Source organism: Schistocerca americana, chromosome 3, assembly GCF_021461395.2.
Source record: "Schistocerca americana isolate TAMUIC-IGC-003095 chromosome 3, iqSchAmer2.1, whole genome shotgun sequence".
Taxonomy (NCBI): Eukaryota; Metazoa; Arthropoda; class Insecta; order Orthoptera; family Acrididae; genus Schistocerca; species Schistocerca americana.
In genome coordinates, this window is record NC_060121.1 from 708,196,810 (window position 1) to 708,215,445 (window position 18,636).

Below are 18,636 nucleotides of genomic sequence, written 5' to 3' on the forward strand. Positions count from 1 at the left end.
CTCAGAATCTGCACGCCGCTGCCGAAATCCCACTTCTCAAAGAAAGATTCCAAGATCTGGCAAGGGCTTTCTATGAGAGCTCTTCCATATCTGGAAATAACCTCATTCACTCCTTAGGTCGATATGACATGTCCCATGATAAGCGCAAACACCCTATAACAATCTTCGACGACTAAGTTGAAGAAAAAATCCCAAAATCTCAAGTCCTAATACCAATCTTTAATCCTTAAAATACCCAACATCTCGCCAACCTCAGGCAAGTACAAGACACCACCAGAAAACCACAAAAATACACAGCCAAACAATCAAAGATAATCACACACACGCAACACACACTGTGGAATAAAAGCCAACAGGCTATAAACTCCTCCAGACACTTCCACAAGGAGGGGAAAGTAAAAGGTGTGTGTGTGTGTGTGTGTGTGTGTGTGTGTGTGAGAGAGAGAGAGAGAGAGAGAGAGAGAGAGAGAGGCGTGAATCCGACACTTCGCCTGAAGATGGTAAGTAAGAAACTTGCTGAAACGTTGCTGGAGAACAGCGCATTGACTCGGCTTCAACCCTAGAAGATTTTATCATTAGGCAGAAATGCCCACAGAGGTATGAATCGAAGTCTTGGTATCATCGAAAATTGTAGAAAGCGTGGTTGTTGTCGAAGTAATGGCGCAGTTCTCCTGGCGGATGTAAATCTGCATACTAGTCAAAGTAGTACACATCACTCCAATGTTTGTAACACACACAGCGCAGCGCATTCCAGATCCTCGGGCAACATCTAAATTTACGCTGCCATATTCGCTAAATTTACACATTGTCTTTGGTGATGTAGCGTATTCTGTGTAAACACTCCACAAAATCTAGGGATTTTGAGTTTTTTGACGAATTTAAGTAAATCTGTATTCGTAAGTGGTCTGTCTGGTAATATGGCTGTATAACGTCTTTTATAAACAGACCAAGTCTTTCCTTGTATGGATTTAAATATAGTACTTTCATGATGACGATGCCCTTCATCATACTGTAATGTCTTTAAGCCTCCTGTAGTTTTTCCTCTAAGTTCTGTGCATTTATTGTTGTCTGGGCTATGACAGCCACCAATCCCACCAACGAACAAACTGCTGATAGCCCAGCAAGTGATGAAGTTAGAAATAGGATAATCGACCAGATGTATTACGCAGTGGTAACACCCTAGGAATTTTAAGATGTCTGTTTCTTCTTTCTCCTTTCTGTCTCATGACAATTTGCGCCCCTACCACCACTGATTGGATACATTTTTTTAAACATCCTACAGGTTTTTTCTTCTCTTCTTTAACGTGTGACGAGCTGCGTCGCGACATATCGGAAATTTGACCCAGCATCTAATTTAAGTTTGACATGCGTTGTTTTATCAACTGTGAATGCCACAGTATATTGCCCCATGCCTATGTCACTTCTTTGACGAATTTGCTTGGCCTCTTCAGCTCAAATTCGACTGGCAGCATGACGTTTTGTATTTTGAAATATGCACCAAATCACCTACAATAAATTTCTGATTGCATGGATTTCAATGCAATTCTATACCATATTTAGAAGCTCATTATCATGTAGATTGTAGGCCCAATTTTTAATGTTATGGTGTCTGGTTTGGTGAAGCTGCACAATTCTTTGTGGGAGAATACTCAGCCATTTGTATGAACCACGAAGATTAAATCGCATCCACGTACTATTTTTATTGTTCTGTTCAAACGCTCCACAATAAACACTTATATGTTGGAGACTGCGAGTAGTGATTTATCCTGTACCACTCCAGTACTGCCTTGAAATATCAATCGTAAAATTCGATCAGTTTGAAGGTTGTTAGGCCAGCAGTTCACACTGTCTGCAGCAATTGTTTAAACACAAACGCAACATGAAATTCCCTGGCAGATTAAAACTGTGTGTTGGACCGAGACTCGTATTCAAGACCTTATCCTTTCGTGGGCAAGTGCTCTAATGACTGAGCTGCCCAAAAATGACTCACGATCCATCCTCAGAGTTTAACTTGCTCAAGTATCTCAACTTCCACGTTCCCAACTTTACAGAAGCTCTCCTGAGCTCGAGTCTCAATTCGACACACAGTTTTAGTCTACCAGGAAATTTCAAATCAGCACACACACCGCTGCTGATCAAAAAGTTCATTCTGTATATGCACCTCTGCCTCAGTCTTTGGCTTCACGGGTAGGGCCCAGGTGAATTTGGAATATATATCTATAACCTTTATCTGCCCATGAATATTGCCTCATATTTCGAAGACTGGGCTGCCATATATTGCCCAAATCACATGTTATGATGCACCTGTGTGAAAATGTTTTATGTACTGGCCTGTAGAGTTCCCCGACCACTGTCTCCATAATTATTACCAGATAACGCCTCTATCTCTAAACTCTGAATGATTGATATTATATCGTTTGTGTGACCTTTATTCGCTGTGGCAGCCGGTGCTGTGAGCGGTTGTATGTACTCCATTACTTCATTGGGATTATCACAGTAAATGCACTCAAGAGAGTGCGTTTTGTCGACATACTGCCACATACTAAAAAGGTTTTTATATGAGATACAATTTATTTAGTTTGGGACTAGCTGTGGTGATGGTTTGTTCTATATATATATATATATATATATATATATATATATATATATATATACTAACATGGTATCTGTTCTTCGGACATGTCCGAAAGAACAGATATATATAGTTAAGGCTCACCGGCCACTTGACCATCTTCACAACCAGTGCCCAAACTCTTACGGGAATCGGCAACGCGCCGCGAGTAATGAGTATAATGGGCGGGGGCACTACGAATGTACTGCGGGACAATACGTTGCAATCGCAGTGTTGTCTGTGTCCTCGGTGGCTCAGATGGATAGAGCGTCTGCCATGTAAGCAGAAAATCCCAGGTTCGAGTCCTGGTTGGGGCACACATTTTCATCTGTCACCGTTGACGTATAGCAGCTAATGGTTTTCATTTCGTTGTAGTGGTTTGTTCTCCCATTTAACTCTTTTATTTCAGATTTATGTTAATGGATTCCTTCATGCATGTCGTACAACTCGAGTTTTATAGTTATCCCACAAGTTCCGTTCCGTTAATTGTGCATTGAGACTTCTCTTGACTGCTTCAGTTTTTCACTCCATATATGCCTCAGATCACTGGATTCTGGCATTAAACTGTTTCGCCTTGGATTCATGGCTCGCCTTTTGTTTCCGCTGCGTTAATAATGCCATCCAATCCGTTAGCCTTGTGTTGACTGCTTAAATTTGTCTGTCAACATATACATATATGTTTAGTCAGTGCACTAACCCCTTGGAATGAGTGCACTGCATCCTTTCAAATTTTTCCATAGTTTACAAGCGTACTGACAGTTGGTACACTGACTTTAAAGCACTGGAGCAATTCCTGCATATGGCAATAAATTAACTGAATATCATGTTAGTTCCTACAAATGCTGGTAAATATGGTTTGAATTCACATTGTCATTTTGGAACCCATTACTGGAAAAAAGCAACCTATATAAAAATTTTAAAACATTTTAAAAACACTCTTGATCGCATGAAATATTTATTAGAATTGTAACCGATTTCAATCAAGTAGGATCATCTTCAGACCAATCTCTGAAATGCAAATAATGTAACAAATTATAGGCACACAGAAACAATGGAAGTTAGAAAGTAAGAACTATACAAGTAAAACAAAATTAGTAAAAAGATATGCATATAACCTCAGGTAGTGAGCGGAGGTGGCAGGTGGAGCATGAACTATATGTGCAAAGGCACAAAAATTGATTGCTGAATAGTGTGAATAGGCTTTGTGTTAAATAGGAGAAACTTTGCCCAACAGTTGCAGAAATACGAGTACATCAGTAGGAGACAATGAGGCGAAACATAAGGCAAAAATGTGTCAAAAATATTAAAATTATAAATGTGAGTGTAAAACGGGAAATAATACGTTATATTACATTGGCTCTGAGCACTATGGAACTTAGAACTACTTAACCCTAACTAACCTAAGGACATCACAAACATCCATGCCCGAGGCAGGATTCGAACCTGCTACAGCAGCGGTCGCGCGGTTCCAGACTGTAGCGCCTAGGACCGCTCGGCCACTCTGGCCGGCAGATTACATTGGCATCGACTGCAATGAGCAGCAGTTGATCGGCGAAACAATAGTAAAAGTAAACACAGAAACCAGGAAGAACCGGTTCTGGGAAGGATAGTTGCCGTTTGTGGACAATACGTGAATCTTATGAACATTATCGCAGCAAAGACAATTAAAAGTGATGCCATTGGTTGTCATGGACTCAGTGCAAAGATGTGATACGTTTGCAGTAAGCAGACGATAAACCAAAGATCCAATGACGAGAAGCTGAAGATGTTGGTCGCTTTGGAGGCAAATTTTTGGTGAATAACAGCTGCGTCGAAATGTGGATGCTGTCGGTCACCATGGAGATGTATACATTCGATGAGCTGCTGGGAACTGATGAGAGAAAAAGTCGTGTCTGGGATTCATCTGTGGTAATGCAGACATTGTGCCAGTGTTTTACTGGCGACAAGAAACCACTGGGCACAACAGAAATGTGAAGATCAGTGAACGTACCGAAGTATGCAGCGTTAAAACTGGTTGGCCTGCAACTTGAATGTGGAAAAGATTTATCACTGACCAAAATATGCTTCTTGAAAGTAATTGGCCTGGGAATTGAGCATAGAAAAAAATATACAAACAACCAAACTTGATCAACATGGAAAATAAGTAGACTATAATTTCAAAGAGGATAAAAAGAGTACACAAAAGAACAGTAATTTTCTATAACAAGTCATCGAAAAGATCATAAATAATTTTGCTCCGAAGTCCCACTGTTCATTTAGTAAAAAAGATGGCTGGTTTTTGTAATGCGCATAAATCTGTGTCCTCGAGGGTGTTTAGCAAGTTCTGTTGAGGGGCACTGTACAGAATCCTAAAATTATTTTTGGTAAAGCCTGCCAAGTCATCAAATCTGTACATCTGCATGGCGATTGACAGCGTCCGCTTTTCAATTCATCTGTGATTTACTGAAACGTCGTCTCCACAGCCACCAACAACATTGGGCTATATCTATTATAAGTTTGATTTATCGCCTGCTTGCTTCGGATCTATCACATCGATATTCTTCGTGCCGTCCCATGACAACCAGTGACATTGCTTTCAATTACATTTGCAGCAGTCGTGTTCCCAAAATTTTTTTGTACTTTTACGTACTGCCTACAGAGGGCAACTATCCTTCCCGTAACTGATCGTTATGAGTTCCCGTATTTACGTTATATCATTGTTTTACTGATTAATTTTCGTTCATAGTAGTTAATGCCAATATCATTTAATGTATTATTCCTGTGTTTATTCTCATATATATAATGTTAATACTTTGACACATTTTTACCTTGCATTTAGCCTCTTTGACTCCTACTGATGCAGTGTGGCAGCCAATGGGCGTAGCTTCTCCTATTTAACATATACTGTACTCACGCTACTCAGCAGTCGACAATAATGCCTTTGCACATCTAGTTTGTACTCTGCCTACCACTCACTACATAGTGGTATATAGCCTTCGATTAATTTTGTTTCATTTTATGGATACTAGTTCTTAATTTTCATTATTTTTGTATCCCTCTAAGTTGCAAAATTATTTGTATTTCAGAGGTTGGTCTGAAGATGATCATAATTGATTGGAACTGGTTACCATTTTAATAAGTATGTTACATGATCAAGTCTGCTTTACAACTTTTTTAATCACTTTGTCTTGTTTGGGTCATAATAAGTTCACATTAGCTTCATCAACGTCTTTGGAATTCTGGAATATATCTAGCACAAATAAAAGACAATGACTTTCATATGATGGCCGAGACAAAAATACTTCTGAATCTGATCCTGGTTTTCTACTGCAATATCGTCAAATATGATAACTTAGTTGGTCTCTACTTTCTTGGGGGATGGAATATCACTCGCATTACTGAACTTCTGTCTATGCTCTGCAAAATTTCTTATAATAGCAGCTGTTTGGCTGAAGTAATGTTTGTGAGAACATATTAGCATGCTCGAATTGGACTCCCTCAGGATATGTTAGCAATGATAGGACAATGGTCTTCCAACAGTTGGTTGGCCCAATAACTGTAGCATGTATATTATTGGGAAGTGGACGTCCATTCTTCTTATTGTTTTCAGTATTGTTTATTGCAGGGCCAATCAGTTACTAGGGCCATTCAATAATTAAAGAAACAATTTGGTCTGAGGAAAAAAACTGTTGTAGGGCAAGTTTGGTACTTTTATGGCTTTAAGTTGGCATCACTGGGATGAGCCCTGATCAACTGATGCATCAGCATTCTTTTGTTTATAACCTCACAAATACGTTTCAAGAAGGCGAGTCCGCTTAGAAATGTCCACATTAGTTGAACAACGTTCTGTTATTCCAATGAAATGAACACCCTTAGCTGCTTACAGGCGTTAACATACGTCAATGGGGACAGATGAAAATGTGTGCCCCGACCGGGACTGGAACCCGGGATCTCCAGCTTACATGGCAGACGCACTATCCATCTGAGCCACCGAGGACACAGAGGACAGCGCGACTTCAGGGATTTACCTCTGGCACGCCTCCCGCGAAACCCACATTCTCAACGTATTGTCCCGCACTACATTTGTAGTGCCCCCGCCCATTATACTCATTACTCGCGGCGCGTTGCCGATTCCCGTAAGAGTTCGGGCACTGGTTGTGCATTCGCACAGAAGAAGAAGATGGTCAAGTGGCCGGTGAGCCTTAACTATATATATACTAAGATGGTATCTGTTCTTTCGGACATGTCAACGGTCAACGGGGACAGATGAAAATGTGTGCCTCGACCGGGACTCGAACCCGGGATCTTCTGCTTACAGGCGTTGACATACGTCAACGGGTACAGATGAAAATGTGTGCCCCAACCGGGACTCGAACCCGGGATCTCCTGCTTACATGAGTATAATGGGCGGGGGCACTACGAATGTAGTGCAGGACAATACGTTGAGAATGTGGCTTTCGCGGGAGGCGTACCAGAGGTAAATCCCTGCAGTCGCACTATCCTCTGTGGATAGAGCGTCTGCCATGTAAGCAGGAGATCCCGGGTTCGAGTCACGGTCGGGGCACACATTTTCATCTCTCCCCGTTGACGTATGTCAACGCCTGTAAGTAGCTAAGGGTGTTCACTTCATTGTAATTTCATTCTAAACGAGCTGCATGGTCACCGATGCTATCTGTTCTTTCGGACATGTCCGAAAGAACAGATACCATCTTAGTATATATACGTTCTGTTATTCATTTTTTTACTTGCTGAAGGCGAGAAACCAGTGAATATATACTATAGAATGTCTAAAGTTTATGGTGAAGGTTGTATGAATCGTTCAAATTTTTACAAGTGGGTAGAGCAGTTAAAAAATGGTCGCGACTTAGTGACTGTCGAACACCGTTCTGGTCGACCAGTTGCAGTTTCAACTCCATCACTTGAAAGTCGAATTGATGACATTATTAGTGCCGACCGTCGTGTGAATGTGGAAATAATAGTTGATAAGAGTGAAGTTAGTACTGGTACAGTTCATAACATTATCTGTAAAAAGCTGAAGTATTGCAAAACATGTGCAAGATGGCTCCCAAAGTAGTTGACACGCTACACAAGGAAACAACGTAGAGAGTGTGCAAAGAGCTAAAGGAACATTATGAAAAAGAAGGTGAGCACTTCCTCAACAAAATTTTAACTTGTAATGAAACTTCGGTTCATTATTACGAGTCACAAACAAAAAGACAAAACATGGAATGGAAGCACACCAGCTCACCTGTCCAGAAAAAATTCAAAACCCAAGCATCGGCAGGAAAAGACATGTTGACGTTGTTTTGGAATGCTGAAGGTCCAGGTTTTTGTGATTATCTCGAAGAGCAGCGTACAGTGAACAGCTAGTACTATTCGGATTTGCTTTTAAACAAGGTGAAGCCAGCCATGAGAGAGAGACGTCGTGGATCTCAGAGGAGATGTGCGATTCTCCAGCAAGACAATGCACCTCCTCATATTGCTCAACTAACCAGTAAAACCATCGATAAAAATGAACTCGGAAGTACTGCCTCATCCCCCTTACAGTCCTGATTTAGCACTTAGTGATTTCCATTTGTTTGGTGCACTGAAGGAGGCATTACGGGAGAAGAGGTTCCAGGACAACGATGATGTGAAAAAGTTTGTGGGAAATTGGTCCAAACATCAAGATAAAGAGTTCTCTGCAGCCGGAATAAAGAAAGCTTTTAGCCTGTTGGAACAAGTGTATAAATCTTCAAGAAGATTATGTTGAAAAGTAGAAAAGTACTGTTTTGTAAAACTAAACTCTTTTTTCTCCAGACCAAATTGTCTCTTTAATTATTAAATGACCCTCGTATTATGAGGCTCTTGTGGCAAGGGTTTTCGTCCACTTGGTCTTGGCAATGACTATGTATTTACAGTAGCATATAGAGTATTTTATAGTTTTCATTTATAAACACTTTAATGTAGTAGCATATATGAACATACTTAAATGTGAGTGTAGTAACTCTGTGCCTACATCTCCCATGGTTGGTTTGCACTTATTAACCAGCTTTGACAAACAACATGAACTGTAAAGTTGAGCGATGGTTTCTTCATATGGATAAGGAGTTTTGAGTGCTGTCTCCAACAGATTGCTCCATATTCTCTGGTAGAATCGATGGACACACACAGTTTCCAGCTTAGTAAACAGTCTAGACTCTAGAGCAAGCTGAATCGTTAACTGGTGTCCTCTTCTAAATATATGCACTCTCTCTCGTTAGACTGCTTAGTTGTTGTGGGAAGTCACCTGCAGAAATCTTATTTTCACCCGGTGTCGCTGATGGAGAATGGGTTTTTCCGTTGAACGAGGCAATTTGCGTTGATGTCTTGCTTAGATATATCAATTCATTTGTGGCAACACGACTTTGGTATCACTATACTAGGGATTTTTGGAAACCACCACCAGACAGAGACTCATGACTGAACACCGTTTGCATACTGATGTGTTTGCTGCCACAGATGTTAAGCCTGTAAATCCCCTAAAATAAATTCAACATCATTTCGGGTGGTATCTCCTCATGTGAAGGCTGCCCTGCTTTCTATTTTGACAGACTTACACTTCGAGCGTTCTCACATGACTGTATGAGTGAATTACATGTAAATAGCCAGACTAGTGGCTAGTGGGACTTATCTGCTAAACCAGCCCAACCACTGTTGGTATTCACAGCAGCAACAGCAAGATGAGTCATACGACTGCTGGGCACATGCACTTCATCACTCAGTGCTGCCCAGCACAGGTAGTAACGATGACACTTGATATGTAGCAACACTTTGTGTAATACATTTTTTACATGCTTCTTATGTGGATAAACTCAAGAATAAAATATTTGATTAAAAGTATTGGGTTGATGAGGGGGGAAATAAGATCACTTTTGTATGAGATATTTTTTATTTACATATGTATATACATTCCATTATTCAGTTCTACAATATTTTGCAAATAATTGGTTATTAAAGACCTTATATTCAAAATGAATCGTGTTCAGTCGTTTAGGAACAACGACATATACAGGTATTTCGTTTGTAAATTACGCATCTACAGTTTTTCTTCTTATGGGGTCAACTGTTGTATATATTGGTGCTGAGGAAGAGGAATACAAGCATTTATACATCGTTCTAATCGCCTCATATTTAGACTAGGATTAGTAAGTAGTCTATAATATCATAATTCTCACCTCTGATGTTCTGGCGCCAGTGACATAAACTGTCTGTGATGATCATTAACATACAGTATTATTCATGCAAATTGACGACACCTTTGTGTTTAATGTGTATGCACGTGTCTCCTGAAGTTATATCCAGTATTATTATTTCATATTTATCGACTTTAGTCACCTTCCTTCCAAACATATTGACGTTAATAGGAGTAAGTGCTGTGCTTGACTTGGTCGTCATCTTTCTTTCAATGTATTCCATCATACTGCACACGTAGTCCCACTTGTCCCATGTATACTGTACTCTAGTACTGATCCATTGGACAGTCTCCATTTCAGGTAATATGTCAGAATCACTATGAGGGGCCAAGTGTCAATTCACAGATTTAAATTCACTAGCAGTCAGATTGTAGGTATCGGCGGAAGGCAGTATTCTGGAACCACTGAATAGAGCCTCTTACAACAGCTGCTGCTCTTGTGGCTGTGACGGTGCAGGACAGTCTGATAAACTCAGAAGAGTGTCTGAGGGGTTGCTGTGGTCGCGCAGACAGTAGTAAGTCGAACAATTGTATGTCCTGGTGCAGTATTTCCGCTAGTATAGCATCAGGGACCTGTTGTGCTGTTGGAACAAAATACAGTATGTAAGTTTAGTACTTATGATTTTAATAATAATATTTTTTGGTAATACAAATAAGGGGTGGACTATAGTACTTACTCCTCTTCTGATTGATAGCTCTCTGCTGGCGTTTTGTAATGCTGTCGCTACATTGAACAAAGTGTGTATGACAACGCTTATGCAACTGGATATACACTGATCAGCCAGAACATTATAAACCACTGACCTGGTACCAATATAAACCCATCCAGGCGATAGCAGCCTCACCTGGCGAAGACTGATTGCTAGCCAGAAACACGCACAGTGCATGTAATATCAATAAGCGTGCTGTCCGTGTATAGAGTGGGAAAGGCTCTAAATTAGTTCGAGGTGTTCACTCTATTTTAGGAACACATTACTTTCCAGCAGTTGTTGCAATCCTAAAATAGCATGAACACCTCGAACTAATTTATAAGCGTAACATGATGCCATAGGAGCAATGACGTATATGAAATAATCTGTTACCAAAATCATCCATAAAATACCTGAAAATGGCCTAATTGTACAATCGTACAGGAAATAATGAAAATGGCACCTGAAGGCTTCAAGAAATTATTCAAAAAAGATAAGTTACAGTTGCAATACAAATAACAGATCTTTAGGAAATGAGAAGCAATGCAAAGAGCTACGTAAAATATAAACAATATTGCACCTAAGGGTAAACTGAAAGTATCGGATGGATGAGAAAAATCTAACGAAACAAATATTCCTGTGTTTCAGGTAAAAGAAGTCAAAAGTGACATGGCTTACAGAAATAAGATAAAAACTGTAGAGCAATAATATCGAAGAATAGTAAATAATGGAGAGAATCCCTTTTAAAGATAAAATGCTAAACCTACAAGGGCTTATAAGTAGAACGAATAAGATATCAGGAATAATATGAGCGAAAGAACGGAAAAGAAACACGAGGAGAAGATGTAATAGTACTGGAAAAACGGGGAACAACAAAGAAACACCAGGAAATGAACATTTTATGTGACCCTACCTGGTCAATAGGAAGATAAAAAAATAGTAAGCAAAGCTCATAATGAACCACTTCCAGTGGAACTGCCCACGAATTCACGAGAGGATATTCCAAGATACACACGCCCAAAGACTTTTTTCTGCACGCTTTACTTTTACTATAAAACGCTTTTTATAAAAATTACTTTCGCTGAATAACAATTTTTGTTGGTGTTACAAATACACGGCGTATCAGTTCGAGGTGTTCACGCTATTTTAGGATTGCAACGACTGCTGGAAAGTAAAGTGCTCCTAAAAAATCGCGAACACCTCGAACTGATTTATGACCATAACATGATGTCTTAGGAGCAACGACGTATATGAAATAATCTGTTACCAAAATCATCCATAAAATTCTTGAATATGGCCTAATGCCGAAATTGTACAATCGTACAGGAAATAAAGAAAATGGCAGCTGAAAGCTTCAAGAAAGCATTCAAAAAATTCATTGAAGCTGCAGACCCTACGCAATGAAAATGTTACTTATTTAATAACCTGTGTTTCAGGTACCTCATTTCTGTCCAACTTACAATTCATCTTTAAGAATTCACGTACATATAAATACTCTGGCCTTACTATTGTGGTATAGTGTTTTAGTTTTGTTGTTCTAGAGAGACATTTCTCGCAGTAAACATTTATAGTTACTCCATATCCTCTTTGTATATACTGAAATTTTTTCTAATCTTTTCTGCTGTGTAGTTGCTCCAAGATAATAAATTGACTATTTTCTGTTTCCCTCCAGGTTGTTTGGTGCCTTTTTTTTTATAAATGTCATAAATTTTCATTATTTGGATTCGCAGCTATCGTATTGTCACATTCAACAGTTCATAAATTTTGAATATTCCACCTGAAATGTTGACACCAGTTGTGTTGGCTGTTCTCCCCATAGGATTTGGTTGAGTAACTGCTTCTCTCATATTTTGTAGAATTATTGTAAAATTGTCTGCAACAGTCAGGCAGTTTATCTTATTAGAAACTAATTTCATTTCAAAAACCAGCACTTTTTTCTAAAAGACACTTAAATGTTAGAAGAGATAACCTATCCCCTTGTCTAACATGGGTTTTCATTTCAAATGGCTGAGAAGTTTCTCCTACAAATTTTACTTTAGTTATCGCATTTATAAGAATTTGGCAAATTATGTGTGCTAATTTTGTTTAACACCAAATTCTCTAATGATTTCTCTATCTACAGAATTTTGCAGCAAATTTGCAATAAATAGTTCGAAATTTGTAAATAAATAAAACCTTTTGCCCATTCATGCAATATCTAGGAGTGTATGCATGTGGAAGCCACACATCTGCAATGATTCAAACCGAATGACTACATTTTTGATCATCATGCCAACCATAGATGCTGGAATAAGGATGTATTACTTGTCTACAGAATGATATACCATTATACAGTAAATATCGAGTCCTCAAAAGTTCGATTATTTTGAAATTCTTGACTCAAGTTCCCTAATTTGTTCCAATTCTAAAGACCACTGCATATAAAAAAGAGTAATGCCAAACAAGGAGGTTTAAGATTTCGTATTAGCATAAAGCAAACTCTGTGTTATTTTTGTATCTATGATGATAATACTTGTGAACTTTAATAACATTTTGGATGTTTTTAATAACCGTGTACAGAGCAGCACAGTAGATTAATCATCAATGCGTCTTTAGGTGGTACTTAACGAATGCTATAAACTGATAGAGCGACGTTCTGGATGAATGTATTTATTTATCCGTCGGCATTAACAAACAACATCAATGCAATAATATCAGTGAATGAGTAATGTAAAAAAATAAGTAATAACACACCACAGCATGCAGTTAAGGTCTTTTTTTCCTACATTAATTATCCTTTTATCTCCATATTTTAACGTTTGTTTCAACCCTCATTACCCTAATGCAATGAAATCAGTGAATTATAACGAACTTTTGGCAGCAGCAAAAGAAACACAATGAAGAATAGATGGAAAACGGTGCTACATGCAGGATGAATCACTAAAACTTGCACCGCAAATATTGCGGAAATGGAAAATGCTACTGATGAGCAGAAGGTACTTTTCAAAATACGGTATCTCGTAAACGACACGCACTAGAGTCTTGCAACAAACACCTCTCACATTCTAATTGACCCTACTTTAAGTTTTTTAATGTCAACAGGCATTGTCCCATTGAAAAAGTATATGTTTGCTCAAAAAATACACTTTCTAAATGTTATTACAATCAATTGATAGGCTAACAATGTGAGACCCTGACAAGCAATCAATTCTGTGAAGAAAGCGCGTCAGTAGAAATTTCCCTTTTACGCAATATTTAAGTTGCAAGTTTCTGGTGATTACCCTGTATACGAATTTTTAGGAACATTTTTATAGAATTTATCACAGATGATCAGATCTACACAAAATTGTAAGTATTAAATGATCATTTCATGAGCGAGCATTAAAATAACTGTGTCATGTTTTATACGAAAATGTTCAATGTATTAGCGCCTATTAATATCGTTTTGTCACTATAATTGCCGTACTGGTCGGAAAATTTTGAATTTTCTGCAAATTGCTGTGACTAGCTTAACTGACAATTGCAGTGGTTAGGAGGCATCAATGGAAGTTGGACATAATGAGAAGCGAATGTAGTGAGACGCTTTGGATTAGAGTAGTACAGTGGGAGCTCTATTTGGGACGCAGTGAGGGAAGGAGGTGGCGTCTGGGATGCAGTGAAGGAAGTGCTTCGTGAGACACGGTGGAGAGAGGTCTCGTTTTTACTGCGGTGAGGAAAGGACTCGCTTCTAGGTAGCGATGCAGTGAAATGTTGCACATGGATTTCTGGGCGGCGAATAGCTGTTTTTGTGCACAGTGGGCGCACCTTGAAATTCCGCGAATGACGCCCATTATACACTTAGCAAAATGTGTCTATCTTGTTGACAGGCTGTGAAACAGTTTAGCAAAGAACTTTACTTACGATTCGTAAAATTGCAACTTTATTTAGGGGTTGTAATAAAATCGTATTTAAGCCCTCGCTTACTATTTTTAATTGATGATGGGAAAACTCTGTTAAATATTTATTGAGAAACAATTAAATCACTCCAGGTACAATAAAATATTTTACGCAGTTGATATTTTGCAGTAAGTTTATAAATTGTATATATCACTGGAACTATTTTCCATCGGCCTACGTTTGTACTTAGATTGATAGACAGGAAGGTCAAAGGCTTATAAAAATCGATCGTACATTTGGTTCCATGCCTTCAACCTCGCAAGCAAGCAATAATTTAAAACGGATGCAAGGTTGCAGTATGCACTCACCTCCAGACACCACTGCTGTCCGTCTCCTTGATCTGGTTGGTGAGGTGCTCCAACATGGCGGCGTTCACAGACGTGTACCAGTGCAGCACCTCGGGCAGCGTGCTCTCGTCTGAGTAGGTCTTACGCCTGAAACGACACCGTTCGAAACTTTCAGGGTACCGAAACAGGCGACTCACAATAAACACGCACATCAGGCACAGCATGAGGCTTGTCAGCTAGTGAACTGAGCTTATCACACATAGCAGCGGCTACAGATAAGAAGACGGGAAAAAGAGAAAAATCTTTTACAAAACCCAAGAAACAGTAATTAGTCGACAGAACGAAGTACAATGTAAAGATACAAAAAACTCATAAGGCTGCTCTAATTCCACCCCTTTTCTTTGGTGTCTCTGTCTCATGACAAGTTTCAACTGGAGGTGCTCCATTGTGTCCTGTTCTGAGTGTCTTCCTTCATCTATTTGTATGTTCCTCCATTCTTAATGTCGCATAGAAATCCAGTACTCTCCCCTTCGTTTCATTCATTCCTTCCACTTTTCCCTCTATAATACCTTGTAGAGACAGTTCTCACGTTTGAAACGTCCCCTTAGAAAAATTATACATGACTGTGCTTAAACCGACACACAATATTTTTAGCCCAACGCAACCTGACTTTTAGTAATCCCTACAAAAGAATGGCCCTGACTAACATTAACCTATACCTTTCACGAATTCTTACCTCACAAAAATCTTCGTTACTAGAACTACTGCAATACAGCGAGCGCCAATAATGCCAGCTAAATAAAAGATTCTAACTACTGAAGTCACTAACTACTGATAGGCATATTTAACATATGAAAGATTTTGATAGAGAACAAACAATGTATTTACCTTAAAGGTGTTCAAAAGTCATAATATATATCCGTTCATGACGTCCAGTCTTACAAATTTACTGTCTCTGTCCAGATCATCCGCTCTCAAAACTCCGCCATCTCACTCCCCACATCCACCACTGCTTGCGGCTCACCTCCAACTGCGCAACGCTACACGCTGTTAACAGCCAACTGCCCAACAACAATGCAAACTAGCCACAGACTGCACACAGCACAGCCAGTGATTTTCATACAGAGCGCTACGTGGCGTTAACAATAAGAAAACATAAACAGCCAACTTACACGTTGTACACGACCCAGTGAAGACTCTTTTTCCTCTTTCTGATCCTCTTTCCTCGCCTGTTTCCTTCATTACTGCTTCATACTTATGTCCGTCAGTTCGCTTCACCTTAGACGTTCTTCTCTGTTGCCCCATTTGAAAACTTTCTGGATATCTGTCCTCTTCCTTTTTAGCTCCTAAGATTCGCTTCTACGAGTGTATAGCATTACGATTGCTTCACCTTTTAAAATCTTCTCTTCCCCGTGGACATCATCCTCCTTATTTCTTCAGTATAAATTTCGTTCCCTGTCATTATACTTCCTAGGTACAGAAAGAATCACACGTGTTCTATCTTTTCCCCGTCTAAGATTATGTTAACTGTCGTTTTCTTCTTAATTATTCTCACAACTTTTGTTTCTTCGATGTTTATTTTCATTCCATACTCCTCGTCCCTTTTTACAATACACTTCAACGTCTGCTGTAGCTCCTGATTCCGCCAGTGCTTCTTGGTCCTCCCCGTATTTTATAAGCTAGTTCTTTTATCAACAAGGAAGGAAGGTCAGTGGTTAACGTCCAGTCGACAGTGAGTTCACTGGAGACAGTAAACAAGCTCGGATGGTTTTTTTAAGGATGAGGAAAGATATCAAACGTGCCCTGTTAAAGGAACTATCATGGAATTTGCCTGGAGTGACGTAGGGACATCATAGAAAACCTAAATCTGGATGATCGGAAGGGTATTTGAACCATCGTCCCCCAACTGCGAGGTCAGTGTGTTAACCACTGTGCCACCTCGCTCGGTTTTATCCATTCTCCTCCAGTTACAATGCCTCTTGCGTCCTAAAGGCCTTACCTATTAGCTGTCTCCTGAACAGCTTCGGTGACATGAGCATCCTTGCCAAACACCCCATCCAATGCTCATCTTCTGCGTCTGCTCATTCTCTACTTAGTTTTCGCTTTGTGTACATCTCCTTTATTAAATTTCTGTCTTTCCAGCCTGTACTAGTATCCTTTAAAATGCTCCGCAGTATACTCCAGCTGGCTCTATTGCATACCATCTCCGAATCGCTGAAACAAATTATACCTCCTTGTTCATTCTATCACGCCTATATATTGGCACTTATATATTTACAAGTCTAGCTTAACAAGGCTGTCTGGAATCATCTCGGCATTTGCAAGACATAATTCTGGGTAATGAAGGGAAGCTTAAATCAGGACTGCCAGATGGCAGGGTAGAGTGTCCATCCTTCCTGATACTTGCTTTTGACGATTTTTTAGCGACAAAACAGCCTTTTTCAGTAACTGAAAGATGTGCACGTTAATGAAGCTGTATCAACATATTTATGGAAAGCGTGTATTAGTGTAAAACAAGCGAAACATTCGGAATGTAAGATGTTAGTCACATTATGGAAGACACAGAAAAAGACGATTTTGGATGCTAGTTGTGTGAACCAGTGACTGTAAAACGAGGTTAGTTGCGTAGATCACGTTACAGATCTCCACAAGGATCTCTTACGTTCGACAGTGGTTTGCGGCTTGGGGGACGGCGGGGTTGGGGGGGGGGGGGAGGGGTATGGGGAACTTGGCACCATCTTCGTTGCGCGTCTACCTCAGGGCTCAAGACACGGGCCTGCGTTATTCATGGCTGAGGTCGGATAGACGGCGCCACAGCACGCTGCAGGCGGCGAAACAGCCTGCTCTGCGATGCGGCGCCTCCAGGAAAAGAGTGTCTTTGTCTCCTCGAGGCACTTACTCTTAGGAAGCTCGCAGGAACGTAAAGCCTGCCGAATGTTGAAGCGCTGTCTGCATCGCGTTCGCCCTGCAAATTCGGATTGGGGCATCTGTCTGTGAAGGACTGTGCCCCCCAATTAAAAGGTGAAAGGAAATAACTAGCTTTGTCTTTATGCTGAAAAAAAATTTACCCTCAATAATAGATATGGTGTGGCACCGTGTATGGTCACATTGCACAACATCTGGTAACGCTTAGCTCATTTATTTTGTACTTCGTAGGTCAAATTTAGAACAGATACTGTGATGTGAATCATGGAAATTGAAAAAGTAAGTTTATAACAAAATTTCAACCTTTACTGGTACGTATGTGGATACTTAAATCTGATTAGGAATTATTCTATGGTATTGAAGCCATATTAAGGAGAAACAAGCTTCGTCTCCAGTTGAAAAAAGTTATGCTATTTGTCAGACGTTTCTTTTATCCGTAGGTAGACTGAAAATTAGTTGTACAGCTGTGTATTTCACTTCCTTGTGTGCCAAAGTTGTAATTACTCAACAAGAGTGCAGACTATAATTCCTTCTAGAATTGTATCTATATTAACCAAATATTCTAACAGACCATAAAGCCTTATTTAATATTTCCTGTATTGGTAACTTGTTAGTGTTATCAACATTATAGTCGTCCACATAAATTATTATCAGAGAAAGGATCAATCGAAAGACCTCATATTGCTCCTCTTAGACAAAATTAATTTGTCCTATAGTTTTCCACTTAGTGAAGTCGATCACTGAATTGTTTTTAAAATACACAACTGTTGCTGCCCAGGCCTCTGTGTTAGACCATTTACCAACCGAAAGGGAAATCGACATTCTAAGTCATTTCGAAAGTTTTCCATTGGGTATCGGTCGGGACTTCGGGAGCCAATCCAGTTCACGAACGTAACTGTCCAAAAACCACTGTCTCTCCGACGCTGTTGTAAAACACAAATAATCATCGTATCTGAACTGTTCCTCCACTGCACACAGTATACAGCGGTGTACAGTGTGTTAATATTTTTGCGCAAT

At 39.7% G+C, this 18,636-nt stretch overlaps 1 protein-coding gene across 1 annotated transcript in view; it reads right to left on the bottom strand.

Annotated features, from left to right (window-relative positions):
- Positions 1-18,636, bottom strand: part of LOC124607395 (receptor-type guanylate cyclase gcy-19) — a 444,813-nt gene that overhangs the window by 212,476 nt on the left and 213,701 nt on the right. Inside the window, exon 4 of the mRNA XM_047139717.1 lies at positions 14,716-14,841. Within this exon, the coding sequence (XP_046995673.1) occupies positions 14,716-14,841 (126 nt within the window). The remainder of the gene's footprint in view (positions 1-14,715; positions 14,842-18,636) is intronic.